The sequence below is a fragment of the Podarcis gaigeae genome (assembly GCF_964106915.1).
Source record: "Podarcis gaigeae genome assembly, chromosome: 3".
Classification (NCBI taxonomy): Eukaryota; Metazoa; Chordata; class Lepidosauria; order Squamata; family Lacertidae; genus Podarcis; species Podarcis gaigeae.
The window spans coordinates 118,019,055-118,033,483 of NC_139680.1; the positions used below are offsets into that span (position 1 = coordinate 118,019,055).

The following is a 14,429-nucleotide window of genomic DNA, read 5'->3' on the forward strand; positions in this document are numbered from 1 at the left end:
ATGAGCTTTCGTGTGCATGCACACTTCTTCAGGATTTGCAAGCAAAAAGACAATGGGAAGGCTTTCCCCATTTGCCTCCCTCACTGAAGAGGAATATTTGAGGTCACTGGGAGAGTCAAAATGGCTCCAGGATTTCTCTCCTGTACTATTTCTGACATGTGGTTCATATATTTAGATATGTGTGCATTTATGAATATTTATATTTGAGATCTTAAAATCCTTATAACCCTTCCTTCCTTCCTTCCTTCCTTCCTTCCTTCCTTCCACCCATCCATCTTTCTCTCTTCCCCTCCCTCCTTCTCTTTCTTTCCTGAAAGAAAGCCTTGTGGCTTTTCCTGCAGAGTGGTTCATAAAACATGGAAGGAATTCTGAAATTCCACTTTGGGAAATTAGGGGAAATTGCCCAGCTCCCCCTTCAGCTGCCTGCAACCCCCCCTTCCCTCCTTTCTCAACATCCCACTTCATTCTAAACAGAACAAATCAATGCAGAGAATTTAAATGGAGACATGGTGCCAAAACTGTGGGCTTTCTCGGCTTGGAATTTTTTTATGTATTCAGTAAAAAGAGAGAGAGGGAGGGAGGGAGGGAGGGAGGGAGAGACAGACGCTCTGTGAGGCTAACCTGCCACTCCCTGCAGTGACTTAGAGCTTCCGGGGCCATCTTGGCCGTAAGTCCTGGAAGACCTGCTCCCTCCTTTGCAGGCCTTTTCCCACCTGGCCTGGGTGGGCCCGGACTGACTTCAGCTACAAAAGCTCTTGGGCCATAGGGAGCAAGGCACCCACAGCGGGAGCCCAGACTGGCTGCCTTTCTGTCCGCTCCCAGCCAGGAGGGACAGAAAAGGACCACCTTGGAGAACTTGGAAACAGAATTCGGCCAGGTTTCCAGGAACAGAGAGCCGAGAGGACTCGGGAGAGACAGAGTAAGGGCTTTGCGGCAACCGAGAGAGTGCGGTTCTCTTTCCACAGCGAGGAGATCGAAGCTTTCAGGAGAGGGTGCTTCCATTCACAAGGATTTTGACTTTCCAAACTGAGATGCTAAGGATCTGCAGGGTGAGGGAAATGGGAGATGCTCCGTTATTTTCCAGTTTCCTTAGCTGTGCATGATCTTGGTGGCTGCTCCCAGAAAACTTCTTAACTCCCTCCCTAGAGAAGCGTGACTGTTTTCCTCCTTGTCCTTCAGCTGGCAGACAAAGGCTATTTTATCCCTGCAGGCTTTTGGGAACTTTGGGGGAAAGCTTTCAATGGTGCCGTGCCATTTATATTATCTGTGTTTAATTTGTTTTTTTAATATCGTTCAAATTCTATTACAGTTTTGCAAGTGAGAGCTAGTGTGGTGTAGTGGTTAAGAGTGGTGGACTCGTAATCTGGTGAACCGGGTTCACTTCCCCGCTCCTCCACATGCAGCTGCTGGGTGACCTTGAGCCAGTCCCACTTCTTTGAAGTCTCTCAGCCCCACTAACCTCACAGAGTGTTCGTTGAGGGGGATTGTTAGCCGCTTTGAGACTCCTTAGGGTAGTGATAAAGCGGGATATCAAATCCAAACTCTTCTTCAATTACCTTTGATGTGCTTTTAGCTTTTTGCATTTTATCTGCCTTACGTAAGCCGCCTTGAGTCCAGGAAAAAGGCAGGTATAAAGAAAAATAACAGTGGCCCTAACAGATCCAGTCCCCTTTGCTCATCGTACCACAGCCTTCTAATAATTGGGGTGCAGGATTTAGGGCCTAACTCTGTTTCTCTTCCTCCTCCTCTTCCGCAGGACCTTCGTCAATGGCACGGCTGTGACGGGCCCCACACAGTTGCACCACGGAGACAGGATTCTGTGGGGAAACAATCATTTTTTCAGGTAGGCGGCTACTCTTTGTCCCTCCCTGGCTTTGTCTTTTGTGTTTTTGGAAAGCTCTCAGGGTCCCGGGGTGGAGCTGAACGGCGTTCGCCAGATAGAACCGCCGGATCTCACCAAACCTGGCGGCGGTGGCCCCTTTGCTGTGGGGGCTGCAGCCTCCGTTGTGAAATGCACATCTCCTGAACGGATGTTGTCAGAGGTACTGATTTACTTCATGGCGGGTTCCTGATCCTTGCTTCAGTTTTTCTTTCTCCTCTTTTTGTTTTGTTTTCAAAGTAGGTTACTCGAGTGCTTGAATTACAGAGGCAGGCAGAAGAGGAGGCCCTCTTAGCTTTTTAGAAGTGCGTGTATTCAGGGCAGGGGAAATTATTTCTCTAAAACTGAGAGGGAGTCTAAGATCGGGGTTTGTAGATTTCATGAAGCTGGGGTTTTGGCTAGCTTGCATGTTGATGTTAGCAAGCAATGCGTTTGCCTTTCAAGGCACATGGAATCTGTGCTGTTTTTCTCGAAAAAGAGGAGCCATGAACAGCTCCCTCATTCTCTTGGAATGGCAATGGCGCCCATGTGAGAGTTATATATAGTTGATATAATTAAATGCAAAGTGGGCTGTACACCCTCTCTGGGGGGAATTACCGGGGGTGGGGAGCTCTAAGAGGAAAGTGGGTGGCAGGGGGGCACTGGAGGTGTAAATGGCTATTAGACTTTGAAAATCTGGTATCACTGGGTCAAGTTCATCAGTTTTGTTCAGTAAATTAAGGTAGGGTAAAGGGACCCCTGACCATTAGGTCCAGTCGTGGCTGACTCTGGGGTTGCGGCGCTCATCTCGCTTTATTGGCCGAGGGAGCCGGCGTACAGCTTCCGGGTCATGTGGCCAGCATGACTAAGCTGTTCTGGCAAACCAGAGCAGCGCACGGAAACGCCGTTTACCTCCCCGCTGGAGCGGTATCTATTGATCTACTTGCACTTTGATGTGCTTTCAAACTGCTAGGTTGGCAGGAGCAGCGACTGAACAATGGGAGCTCACTCCGTCGCGGGGATTCGAACTGCCGACCTTCTGATCGGCAAGTCCTAGGCTCTGTGGTTTAACCCACAGCGCCACCCGCATCCCGTTCAGTAAATTAAATTGTTTTAATTGGGACTTTAAATGAACATGCAATTAACTGTTACCGTTCTGACTTTTCTGGTGCCGTTCCTTAGTGGGTCATGCAAACAGCTGTTCTGAGTGATGCTTTTTATAGAGGGGGCACTGGGGTGAGTTTATGGAACCCGGGGGGCAGTGACCCAAAAAGGTTTGGGAACCCCTGATTTAATCGTGCTCTGGCGGCGCGGCGGCAGCAGGAGGCCCCATTAGCTAAAGTGGTGCTTCAGGTTAAGAACAGTTTCAGGTTAAGAACAGACCTCCGGAATGAATTAAGTACCGTATTTTTTGCTCTATAAGACTCACTTTTCCATCCTAAAAAGTAAGGAGAAATGTGTGTGTGTCTTATGGAGCGAATGCAGGCTGCGCAGCTATCCCAGAAGCCAGAACAGCAAGAGGGATCGCTGCTTTCGCTGCGCAGTGATCCCTCTTGCTGTTCTCGCTTCTGAGATTCAGAATGTTTTTTTTTTCTTGTTTTCCTCCTCCAAAAATTAGGTGCGTCTTGTGGTCTGGTGCATCTTATAGAGCGAAAAATACGGTACTTAACCCGAGGTACCACTGTATACCTTTGCAGTGCTATGTCACTGGGTGTCCTGGTTTAATTTAAAAGCATTGCAAAAAATCTTTAAAAACCAGGAGCCTGGCAAGTCCACACCTAGGCCTGTAGGATTCCCTTGACCTCTGGCATTGCAGATGAATCCCTGTGATTTTTTAATAACTCCCTTGGGTGCCTTTTAATTCCGGATAAAAGCTGGATGGGGAACGGAGGGCGTGCCTGTGGTTTTCTGTTTGAAGGATATAATCCTTAGAGCTGTTTGGTTGGTTAGAGCTCACCAGAGGAATTTTGGCTTTAGAAAACTTGAGCGGCACACGCCCTCTTGCCAGGTAGCAACGCAGCGCATTCCTCCCAGATGTTCGCCTGCACATGCCTTACTGCAGCCTTCCCCAACCTTATGCCCTCCAGAGGTTTGGGAGCAACACTTCTGAGGCTGAGTGCGACTGATGGGAGTTGTACCGTATTTTTCGCTCCATAAGACATACCTGACCATAAGAAGCACCTAATTTTCAAAGGGGGAATGCGAGGAAAAAAATATTCTTTAAAGGGAGCGCTGAGCAGAGCCTGTATGCATCCCAGGCTCTGCTCAGCGCTCCCTTTCACAAGCCGTGTGGAGCGTGTGTGCGGCGCTTGCAGGCTTCTCCCTCCTCGGGGAAAAGCCCCCAAGAGCCGTACACAGGCTCTCTGTCCCTTCCCCCACCTCGCGCAAGAGCCGTGCGTGAAGCCAGAAGCCAGGACAGCAATGGGGATCGCAGCGCAGCAATCCCACTGGCTGTCCTGGTTTATGGGATAGCCGCGCGCAGCCTTTCCCGGGCAGCGGGATGAAGGCTCCCCCAAGAGCTGCGCTCCCTTTAAAGAGCACGCGGAGCGTGTGTGTGGCTCTTGGGGGCTTTTCCCCGAGGAAAAGTGCTCTTTACAGGGAGCGCTGAGCGGAGCCTCCCGCCTGCATTCGCTCCATAAGACGCACACACATTTCCCCTTACTTTTTAGGAGGGGAAAAGTGCGTCTTACAGAGCGAAAAATATGGTAGTTCAAATCGCCTAGACTGCAGTGGTGTCCAAACATTTTTCAAAGTCCTTTTTTTTAGGATTGAAGTTGTTGAGGTTTTACAGATTTTACCCCAGGAAATAAACTGCCACAAGGGATGGATTAAACTGACCGGCGGGCCAGATTGGGCCCTCGGAACCGACTTTGGACATGTCTGGGCTAGACGGCTCCACCTTAGAGTAAGCAGCCTTACTGAAATGAGCAAGAGTTGCCTAAGAGCGAATTGTACCCTGTGGGTTGAAACAAAACGAACAATAAAGGTGTTGATCTCCCACTCTGTAACTTTCACTAGAACCAAAACCTGCTGGTTGCAGTGGCTGGCACCTCCCTGCATGGCACAGGAACATTTGCTATAATAATAATAATAATAATAATAATAATAATAATAAATATTTATACCCCACCCTCCCCAGCCAAGACTGGGCTCAGGGCGGCTAACACCAAATATAAAAACAATTGATTGAAATGCAGCTTAAAAAACAAGATTAAAATACAACATTAAAACATTAAGATGCAGCCTCATTTCAGTGCAAACCCAATCAAAAACTTTTTGGGGGATAAAAATGTCAGGTCTTCACCAAGGCCAACTATCCAAACTGGTCCTATGTGGGCCAGAAAAAAGCCAGGGAAGTCCCCAAATAGGAGTTCCAACATAGAAGGAGAATGGAAAAAAGAAGAGGGAGGGAATCAAATTGATTCCAAGCCAAAGGCCAGGCGGAACAACTCTGTCTTACAGGCCCTGCGGAAAGAAATCAGATCTTGCAGGGTCCTGGTCTCATGAGACAGAGCGTTCCACCAGACCGGAGCCAGTGTTGAAAAGGCCCTGGCTCTGGTTGAGGCTAATCTGACTTCCTTAGGGCTCGGGCCCTCTAGGATGTTGCTATTTATGGACCTTGAGGCTCTCCGAGGGGCATATCCGGAGATATATTATAACCCTGTAGTTTGATCAAAGGTCATAGAATTGTAGAGATGGAAGGTACCATTTAGTCCAAACCCCCTGCGGGGATCTTTTGCATCGACCAGAGTTTTAATGGGACCCCTCCCTCCCTTCCAGGCTGAATTTGCCGAAAAGGAAAAAGAAGTCGGAAGCCGAGGACGATGACAAAGACAATTCAATGAAAGGAAGCAACAGTTCAGAGCAACTGGATTTGGACGGGGACAGCTCCAGTGAGGTTTCCAGCGAGATTAACTTCAGCTACGAATATGCGCAGATGGAGGTCACCATGAAAGCTCTGGGTGGCAACGGTAAGGAGCATAATAGTACTAAGAATAATAATAATTTATTATTTATACCCCGCCCATCTGGCTGGGCTTCCCCAGCCACTCTGGGCAGCTTCCAATCGCATGTTAAAAACAATACAGCATTAAATATTACAAACTGCCTTCAGGTGTCTTTTAAATATAAGATAGCTACTTATTTCCTTCACCACTGAAGGGAGGGTGTTCCACAGTGCAGGTGCCACCACCGAGAAGGCCCTCTGCCTGGTTCCCTGTAACCTCTCGCAATGAGGGAACCGCCAGAAGGCCCTCGGAGCTGGACCTCAGTGTCCGGGCAGGACAATGGGGGTGGAGATGCTCCTTCAAGTATACTGGACTGAGGCCATTTAGGGCTTTAAAGGTCAGCACCAACACTTTGAATTGTGCTCAGAAACATGGGTTCTCTTGCTCTGAATTCATAGGTGCACTGAGCAAGCAGCTGCAATGCTGAGCAGCATTGCCTGGGATTGCTCTCCGAAGCAATGCACCTCGGGCAAGGCTTGTAAGGAATGGTGCCTCTCCGTGGTTCTCTCTCTTCTTTGGCAATCCCTCGTAGCTGAGCAAGATTGTCTTCCATAAAAACGGTCTTAACAGTGAGTCCGTAAGTGACTGTGGAGGCCAATTCTGGATCCACACGTCCTTCCACAGTGGGGACATAGGTTTCCGGGCGGGAGTTGATCACGGTGTGGATTTGCCAAGCGTGCCTTCCTCTTAGCACGTTTCTCCCTTGCGTCCTGAGTTCGAGTGTCTTCAAAGCCCATGACACCTTTGGTAAAGGCTGTTCTCCAACTGGAGCACTCGCAGGCCAGCTTTTCCCCAGTTGTTGGTGTTTATACTACATTTTTTTAGATTTGCCTTGAGAGAGTCTTTAAACCTCTTTTATTAACCACCAGCATTACGCTTTCCAGTTTTAAGTTGGGAATAGAGTAGTTGCTTTGGAAGACGATAATCAGGCATCCGAACAACACGACCGGTTCAATGAGGTTGATGTTGAAGAATCATTGCTTTGACGCTGGTGATCTTTGCTCCTTCCAGTACGCTAAGAAAAAAGCACACCAAGAACTCTGGCCAATATAAGTTTCAATAGTGGGAGTGGTCCCTACTCACAGATCAATAGTCAGTTGTAACAAAAACTAACCCATACAAAAGTGTGTATTCTGACAAGGATTACAAACTCAGATAGAGATTACAAACTCAAACAGAGATTACGAACTCAAACTCATGAGGATATGTATAACACAATAATTCATTACAGGATTAGAGATACAGTAAGAGTTTCTGGGGAGGCGGGTGGCACTGTGGGTTAAACCACAGGACTTGCCGATCAGAAGGTCGGCGGTTCGATTCCCCACGATGGGGTGAGCTCCCGTTGCTTGGCCCCTGCTCCTGCCAACCTAGCACGTCAAAGTGCAAGTAGATAAATAGGTACCGCTCCAGCGGGAAGGTAAACGGTGTTTCCATGTGCTGCTCTGGTTCGCCAGAAGAGGCTTAGTCATGCTGGCCACATGACCGGGAAGCTGTACGCTGGCTCCCTCGGCCAATAAAGTGAGATGAGCGCCGCAACCCCAGAGCCGGCCACGACTGGACCTAATGGTCAGGGGTCCCTTTATCTTTTAAGAGTTTCTGAATGGAGATAAGTTCATGTAAGTCCATAGTCCGATTCGACGTGAAGGTCTTAGTTTCAATCATTGAGCAGAAGTCAATTATGAATCCACTACGCTGGCATTAGTTTGCCTGTCTTCCCAAGCGATGGGTAAAATTCAGAGACACCATTGATGGAATGGTCCTCTGTAGATACCATTGAGCTTTGCGGAGCCTGAGGCCCGCGTCCGACTGAAACAAACTCTTCCGCCTTCCTAGACCCCATGCAGTCGATTTTGCAAAGCCTGGAGCAGCAGCATGAGGAGGAGAAACGGACTGCGCTGGAGCGCCAGAGGCTGATGTATGAGCACGAGCTGGAGCAGCTCCGGAGGCGCCTTTCCCCTGAGAAACAGCACTTCCGCACCATGGAGAGGTTCTCCTGGCACTCTCCCAACGCTCAGCAGCGGCTTCGGCAGTGGGCAGAAGAGAGGTGAGTGGAGGGAGTACAGCAGTTCAGTGGGAGGAGCACCTGCGTAGAAGTCGCAGCCTTTTTTAAAAAAAATAATTTGAAGATCTTTATTGAAACTTAACATATATACATGTAATGGTTCTAGGGGTTGCTCGTGCGTAAATCGGCGCCACACCTGGCTGGGTTACCTGGGTGAACCCTTTCTGTCCGGACAGCCACTCACCCGTGGCTGTCTCAATCGCTGGCAGAATCCGTCAGTGGGCGTTTCTTGAACTTCTTCCAGCAAGGAAGTTCTTTGACGCCTAGTCTCCTCCTACTCTCCCTGCGGGAAGTCTTCTGCGCAGGGAGGGTGTGGGCAGCGGAGGACCTGTGCTCTCCCCGCTGGTTTCCGGCGAGGAGTCATGGAGCCCCCTCGCCGATTCCCCCATCTGCCCCCCTTCTCCACTGGTGCTACGCTGATTTCCTTCCCCAGAAGATGGGCTGCTTCTCTCCCTCCCGGGACGCTCTCCAGAATCCCTCTGGAGCCCTCCCTCTCCCTCTGGCTCCGATAGCAGTTCCCTGACACATAATAACCAAAATTCCCAATGATTCCCTCACATAAAATATAATATCTAAATTACAACAGTTGCATAATTATACAACCCATCACCCACTCTTCTTCCCTCCACAGCAATTCGACCTCTGTATATTTCTTTCTACCTTTTCCCCCTTGCATTCTATAATAAATTATAGAATGTGCCTTCTTCCTAGCAAGTTTCTCCCTTGTGTCCTGAGTTTGAGTGTCTTCAAAGCCCATGACACCTTTGGTCAAGGCTGTTCTCCAACTGGAGCGCTGGCAGCCCAGTGTTTCCCAGTTGTTGGTATTTATACTACATTTTTAAAGATTTGCCTTGAGCCGGTCTTTAAACCTCTTCTGTTGACCACCAGCATTACACTTCCCGTTTTTAAGTCCGGAATAAAGTAGTTGCTTAGGAAGACGATCATCAGGCATCTGCACAACATGACCAGTCCAAAGAAGTTGATGTTGAAGATTCATGGCTTCGACACTGGTGATCTTTGCTTCTTCCAGTACACTGATAATAGTTCGCCTGTCTTCCCAAGTGATGTGTCAAATTTTTCGGAGACACCGTTGATGGAATCTTTCGAGGAGTTGGAGAGGGCGTTTATAAGTGGTCCATGTTTCACAAGCATATAGTAAGGTTGGCAGTCCACAACACTCAGAGCATGGCAATCTATCACAGACTGTTGCTCTCAGCATGAGTGGGACTTATCCCTAGGTAAGTGAGTTGAGGACTGCAACCTTAGCCTTTTGTATTTTATAGGTGCATTGTGACCCCATCCAGGCACGATGACAAATCCATGGTTTATTCATCAGGGACATGTTTTGGGCCTGTGTGCTCTGTCCTCCCACTTCCTGGTTCATACAAGCCATAGTTTACTGGAGGGGTGTGTGGCTCTCGGACGCTATTGAGCTTCCAAAAGCCCCAGCCATTATGACCAGTGGTCTGCGATTATGTAATTGTAGTTCAACAACCACCTTAACAGCCACAGTTTCACCACCCATGCTTACCATGGTGTCCCAACAGGGTAAACTATGGTTAGTGATAACCATGGTTCGTCTCCAAACCATGATCTAAAAACCATAGTTCAAAGTGGCAAACTGCTTACTGTGAGCTCTTAAACAAGGTGGTCCCTCTAAATCTAGGAATGATAATGACAATGGAAGTTGCAAAACCACTCCTGCCCTGTTCAGATACCAGCATAGAGGTCCCATAAACAGTTGAGCTTCTGCTGCTTGCGGTAGTGTAGCCGTATTACAACACCCGGTGCAAATTCAAAACTGATCCTTGAGATTTGCATCCTTAGCAGCTGTTGAAATGCCAGTGTGGTGTAGTGGTTAAGAGCGGTGGACTCGTAATCTGGGGAACCGGGTTCGCTTCCCCGCTCCTCCACATGCAGCTGCTGGGTGACCTTGGGCTAGTCCCACTTCTCTGAAGTCTCTCAGCCCCACTCACCTCACAGAGTGTTTGTTGTGGGGGAGGAAGGGAAAGGAGAATGTGAGCCGCTTTGAGACTCCTTCGGGTAGTGATAAAGCGGGATATCAAATCCAAACTCTTCTTCCAAACTCTTTTTCTTTTCCAAATCACACGGTTTCCTCTTTCGCCAAAGGGAAGAGATGCTGACCCACAGCCTGAGGAAGTTGAGGGAGCAGATTATGAAGGCCAACTTGTATGTGAGAGAAGCCAGCTTCATCGCTGAAGAGATGGACAAACGGACAGAATACAAGGTCACCCTACAGATCCCAGCCTCCAGCCTTAATGCAAACAGAAAGGTGAGGAACTAGCCCGGCCACATCCACCGTCTTTCGAGAATGGATTCCTTAGGCCAGCTGGAATTTCGATGATTATTATGTATTGATTTAGAGCATTTGTATTTTTAGGCCCAAAATGGCAGCTTTAGTTAAAAAACAACAACCCCAAAACATACACCTTATTTATTTGCACGATCAGTTAGGTACGCCATATGCTTTTACAACAGAATACAGTGGTACCTTGGTTTTTGAACATCTCGGAAGCCGAACGTTTTGGTTTTCGAACGCCGAAAACCCGGAAGCAAATGCTTCCATTTTCGAACGCGTCTCGGAATTTGAACAGCTTCTGTTGAGTTTCCCCCCAATTTTCTCCATTGCATTTGCAGACAGCCCTTTGCCCCTCAGTTTTCGTACGTTTCGGAAGTCTACGGTCTTCCGGAATGGATTAGGTCCAAAACCCAAGGTATCACTGTATGGGGTACAGTATAACACTGTACAGGGACGTGGGTGGCGCTGTGGGTTAAACCACAGAGCCTAGGACTTGCTGATCAGAAGGTCGGTGGTTCGAATCCCCGCGACGGGGTGAGCTCCCGTTGCTCGGTCCCTGCTCCTGCCAACCTAGCAGTTCGAAAGCACGTCAAAGTGCAAGTAGATCAATAGGTACCGCTCCGGCGGGAAGGTAAACGGCGTTTTCATGCACTGCTCTGGTTCTCCAGAAGTGGCTTAGTCATGCTGGCCACATGACCCGGAAGCTGTACGCCGGCTCCCTCAGCCAATAAAGCGAGATGAGCGCTGCAACCCCAGAGTCTGTCACGACTGGACCTAATGGTCAGGGGTCCCTTGACCTTTACCTATAAAACTATACAGTGGTACCTTGGTTTACAACCATAATCCGTTCCGGAGGTGCGTTTGTAAACCAAAACAGGTTGTAATCCAAGGCGCGCTTTCGCCAATGAGGCCTCCAAAATTCTTTTTGTTCGTAATCCAAAATAAAATGGGCTGTAATCCAAAAAGTGATTGCAAACCAGGACACGCAGTTCTGGGTTTGACTTGTTTGTAATCCAAAACGTATGCAAACCAAGACGTATGTAAATCAAGGTATCGCTGTATAGGGGTTTTCTTGAAAAATAAAGAGGTTAAGCTATCAAAGGCTTTCATCTTAACAAGCTGCCGTTTGCCTTCGGTTCAGCCTACTGGTTCACAATATGTATTCTCTTCATAAACCTCTTTGGGGTTGTTTCCTTAACAATTTATGAACTAGATAAAGGATCAAATATCTTCTCCATCATGTGCAATACTTCTATTGCATGCAACATGAAAACATTCCAGTTCTAGTTGCTCTTTGGGTGTATTATGAGTGAGTTTGCTTTGCGTTTTAAAGGAAATTCCATTCGCATTCCCAAGCTGCTTTTTGCCTTGACATTTTATTTCTGCTCTCTCCCGCCAATCTCCTCCTTCGTCCTTTCTTCCCCTGCAGCGAGGTGCCGTGCTTAGTGAGCCGGCCATCCAAGTTCGGAGGAAAGGGAAAGGCAAGCAGATCTGGTCCCTGGAGAAGCTGGAAAATCGGCTGGTAGACATGAGGGACCTCTATCAAGAATGGAAGGACTGCGAGGAAGACAACCTGGTATGGAGCCAAAACAAAAAAATTCCTTCCAGTAGCACCCTAAAGACCAACTAAGTCAGTTCTTGGTATGAGCTTTCGTGTGCATGCACACTTCTTCAGATACACTGAAACAGAAGTCACCAGACCCTTCTATATTGTGAGAGGTTGGGGAGGGGTATTACTCAGAAGGGTGTTGGGAATGGGTGATTGGCAGATAGCTGTGATGAGCCTGTTGACGACTCTTAACGACTGCAATAGGTCTTACAGGAAAAAGACATACATGACAAAGCCATTTTTCACCTTCTCACCCCTTGCTTTTTCCTGTAAGACCTATTGCAGTCGTTAAGAGTCGTCAACAGGCTCATCACAGCTATCTGCCAATCAACCATTCCCACCACCCTTCTGAGTAATACCCCTCCCCACCTTCTCACTATATAGAAGGGTCTGGTGACTTCTGTTACAGTGTATCTGAAGAAGTGTGCATGCACACGAAAGCTCATACCAATAACTAACTTAGTTGGTCTTTAAGGTGCTACTGGAAGGAATTTTTTTGTTTTGACTATGGCAGACCAACACGGCTACCTATCTGTAACTGGTATGGAGCCACCGCTTCTCCTGAGTAGCAGAACGGTTCTCTGGGTCCCTCGGACTACAGTTCCCACCAGTGGCCAGATATGATGGGAGCTGGAGTTCCACAACATTGGTTCCTCATCCCCGGGGTGTGGCGTCGCAGCGTGAGAGAATGTTAGGAAGGCCCCCGGTTCAAATCTCGCCCCTGCCGTGGGTGCGCTAGGTCAGCGATTCCTGACATTCCCCCGGATGTTGTTGGACTACAATTCCCACCATCCATTGGGCGACGCTGGCTGGGGCTGATGGGCATTGTAGTCTCAGCAACACCCGGGGGGGACTCAGGTGTTTGGAAAAGCTGTATGAGGTGTGGCCTTGGGCCAGCTTCCCCAACCATGGATATGTTGTTGTTGTTGTTGTTGTTTAGTCGTTTAGTCGTGTCCGACTCTTCGTGACCCCATGGACCAGATATACCGTATTTTTCGCCTTATAAGACGCACTTAATAAGACGCACTTTTTCCCCTCCAAAAATGAAGGGGAAATGTGTGTGCATCCTATGGGGCGAATGCAGGCTTTCCCTGAAGCCTGGAGAGCGAGGGGGGTCGGTGCGCACCGACCCCTCTCGCCCTCCATGCTTCAGGAAGCTATCCACTAGCCGTGGGAGACCCAGCTCTCCCAGGGCTAGCGGAGAGCTTGCCTGCACCCAGAAGTTTGGGGTGCGTTGAGCTCCGCACGCCCCAAGCTTCGGGATTAGCGCAGCGCTCCGCTAGCCCTGGGAGAGCCACGCGGCTCTCCCACGGCTAGCGGAGACCTTGCCAGCACCCAGAAGCTTGGGGCGCACTGAGCTCCGTGCACCCAAGCTTCGGGATTAGCGTGCGGCTCTCCCACGGCTAGCAGAGACCTTGCCAGCACCCAGAAGCTTGGGGTGCGCTGAGCTCAGCACGCCCCAAGCTTCGGGCTTAGCGCAGTGCACCTGGGGGGGAAATAAATTTTTTTCCCTTTATTCCCCCCCCCCCAAAAAAACTAGGTGCGTCCTATGGGGCGAAAAATACGGTAGTTTTAATAAAGCTTTTCAACATAACGGTAAAAAAAACAGAAACAAGAAAACGAATAAGAAAGAAAATGAAGAAGAAATCAAACAAGCAAATATTTAAGAATGATAGAATAAAGGGAAAGAAAGAGATGAGTAAAAAGTGACTTCTGTCAGTTGTACCTACAATAGTTCCTCATAATATAGTGGTACCTCAGGTTACAGACGCTTCAGGTTACAGACTCTGCCAACCCAGAAATAGTACCTTGGGATAAGAACTTTGCTTCAGGATGAGAACAGAAATCGTGCGGTGGCAGCGGGAGGCCCCATTTGCTAAAGTGGTGCTTCAGGTTAAGTACAGTTTCAGGTTAAGAATGGACCTCTGAAACAAATTAAGTTCTTAACCAGAGGTACCACTGTAGTCCAGTGTTCAATCCAGAGTAATATCTAGTTATTCTTCCCACTGCTAGCTGATGTTCAATCCAGGCACCACAAGTTCATTCATTTTCCTTTCTATCCCAGAAGCCCAAAAGAGGTTCTTTGATTATTATTATTGTATACAAAGATCAGCCGTACTCTTTCTCCAGATATTTTGGACCACATGGCCCCTGCCAGCATGGACAGAGATGCTTTTTTGTGAAATAGTACATCCATACCGCTTTCATTTTCAAAGTTGTGTAGCTACCCTGGGTTACCGGGGAGGAAAGGCGGAATAGAAAGCGAGATCTGCCGTTCTCAATCTTGTGAGATAGTGCCATGGCAGCTGTCTGTGGATCTGGTCACCATAAAGCTTTGCCACTTGTCTCCCTTTCGCGATCAAGGTCATGAGGTCGTACTTCCGGCGAGCGGATCCTTTCTACGACGAGCAGGAGAACCACAGCCTCATCGGCGTGGCGAACGTCTTCCTCGAGTCCCTCTTCTACGATGTGAAGCTGCAGTACGCTGTGCCCATCATCAATCAGAAAGGAGAGGTGAGTTTCTCCTGGGTGACCTAAGCCAGGGGTCAGCACACCTTTTCAGCAGGGGG

The 14,429-nt window shown here is 48.6% G+C and overlaps 1 protein-coding gene and 1 long non-coding RNA gene across 3 annotated transcripts in view; one reads left to right on the forward strand and one right to left on the reverse strand.

Moving 5' to 3' along the window:
• The window catches only part of LOC310842216, a 554,664-nt gene that overhangs the window by 165,690 nt on the left and 374,545 nt on the right, over positions 1–14,429 (reverse strand). The window lies entirely within an intron of this gene.
• KIF13B (kinesin family member 13B) overlaps positions 1–14,429 on the forward strand; it is a 175,057-nt gene that overhangs the window by 94,860 nt on the left and 65,768 nt on the right. For both annotated transcript variants that reach the window (XM_083732987.1, XM_083732988.1), the window contains exons 15-20: positions 1,757–1,843; positions 5,639–5,829; positions 7,702–7,912; positions 10,061–10,223; positions 11,680–11,826; positions 14,224–14,373. In XM_083732987.1, coding sequence (XP_083589113.1) covers positions 1,757–1,843; positions 5,639–5,829; positions 7,702–7,912; positions 10,061–10,223; positions 11,680–11,826; positions 14,224–14,373 — 949 coding nt within the window. The remainder of the gene's footprint in view (positions 1–1,756; positions 1,844–5,638; positions 5,830–7,701; positions 7,913–10,060; positions 10,224–11,679; positions 11,827–14,223; positions 14,374–14,429) is intronic.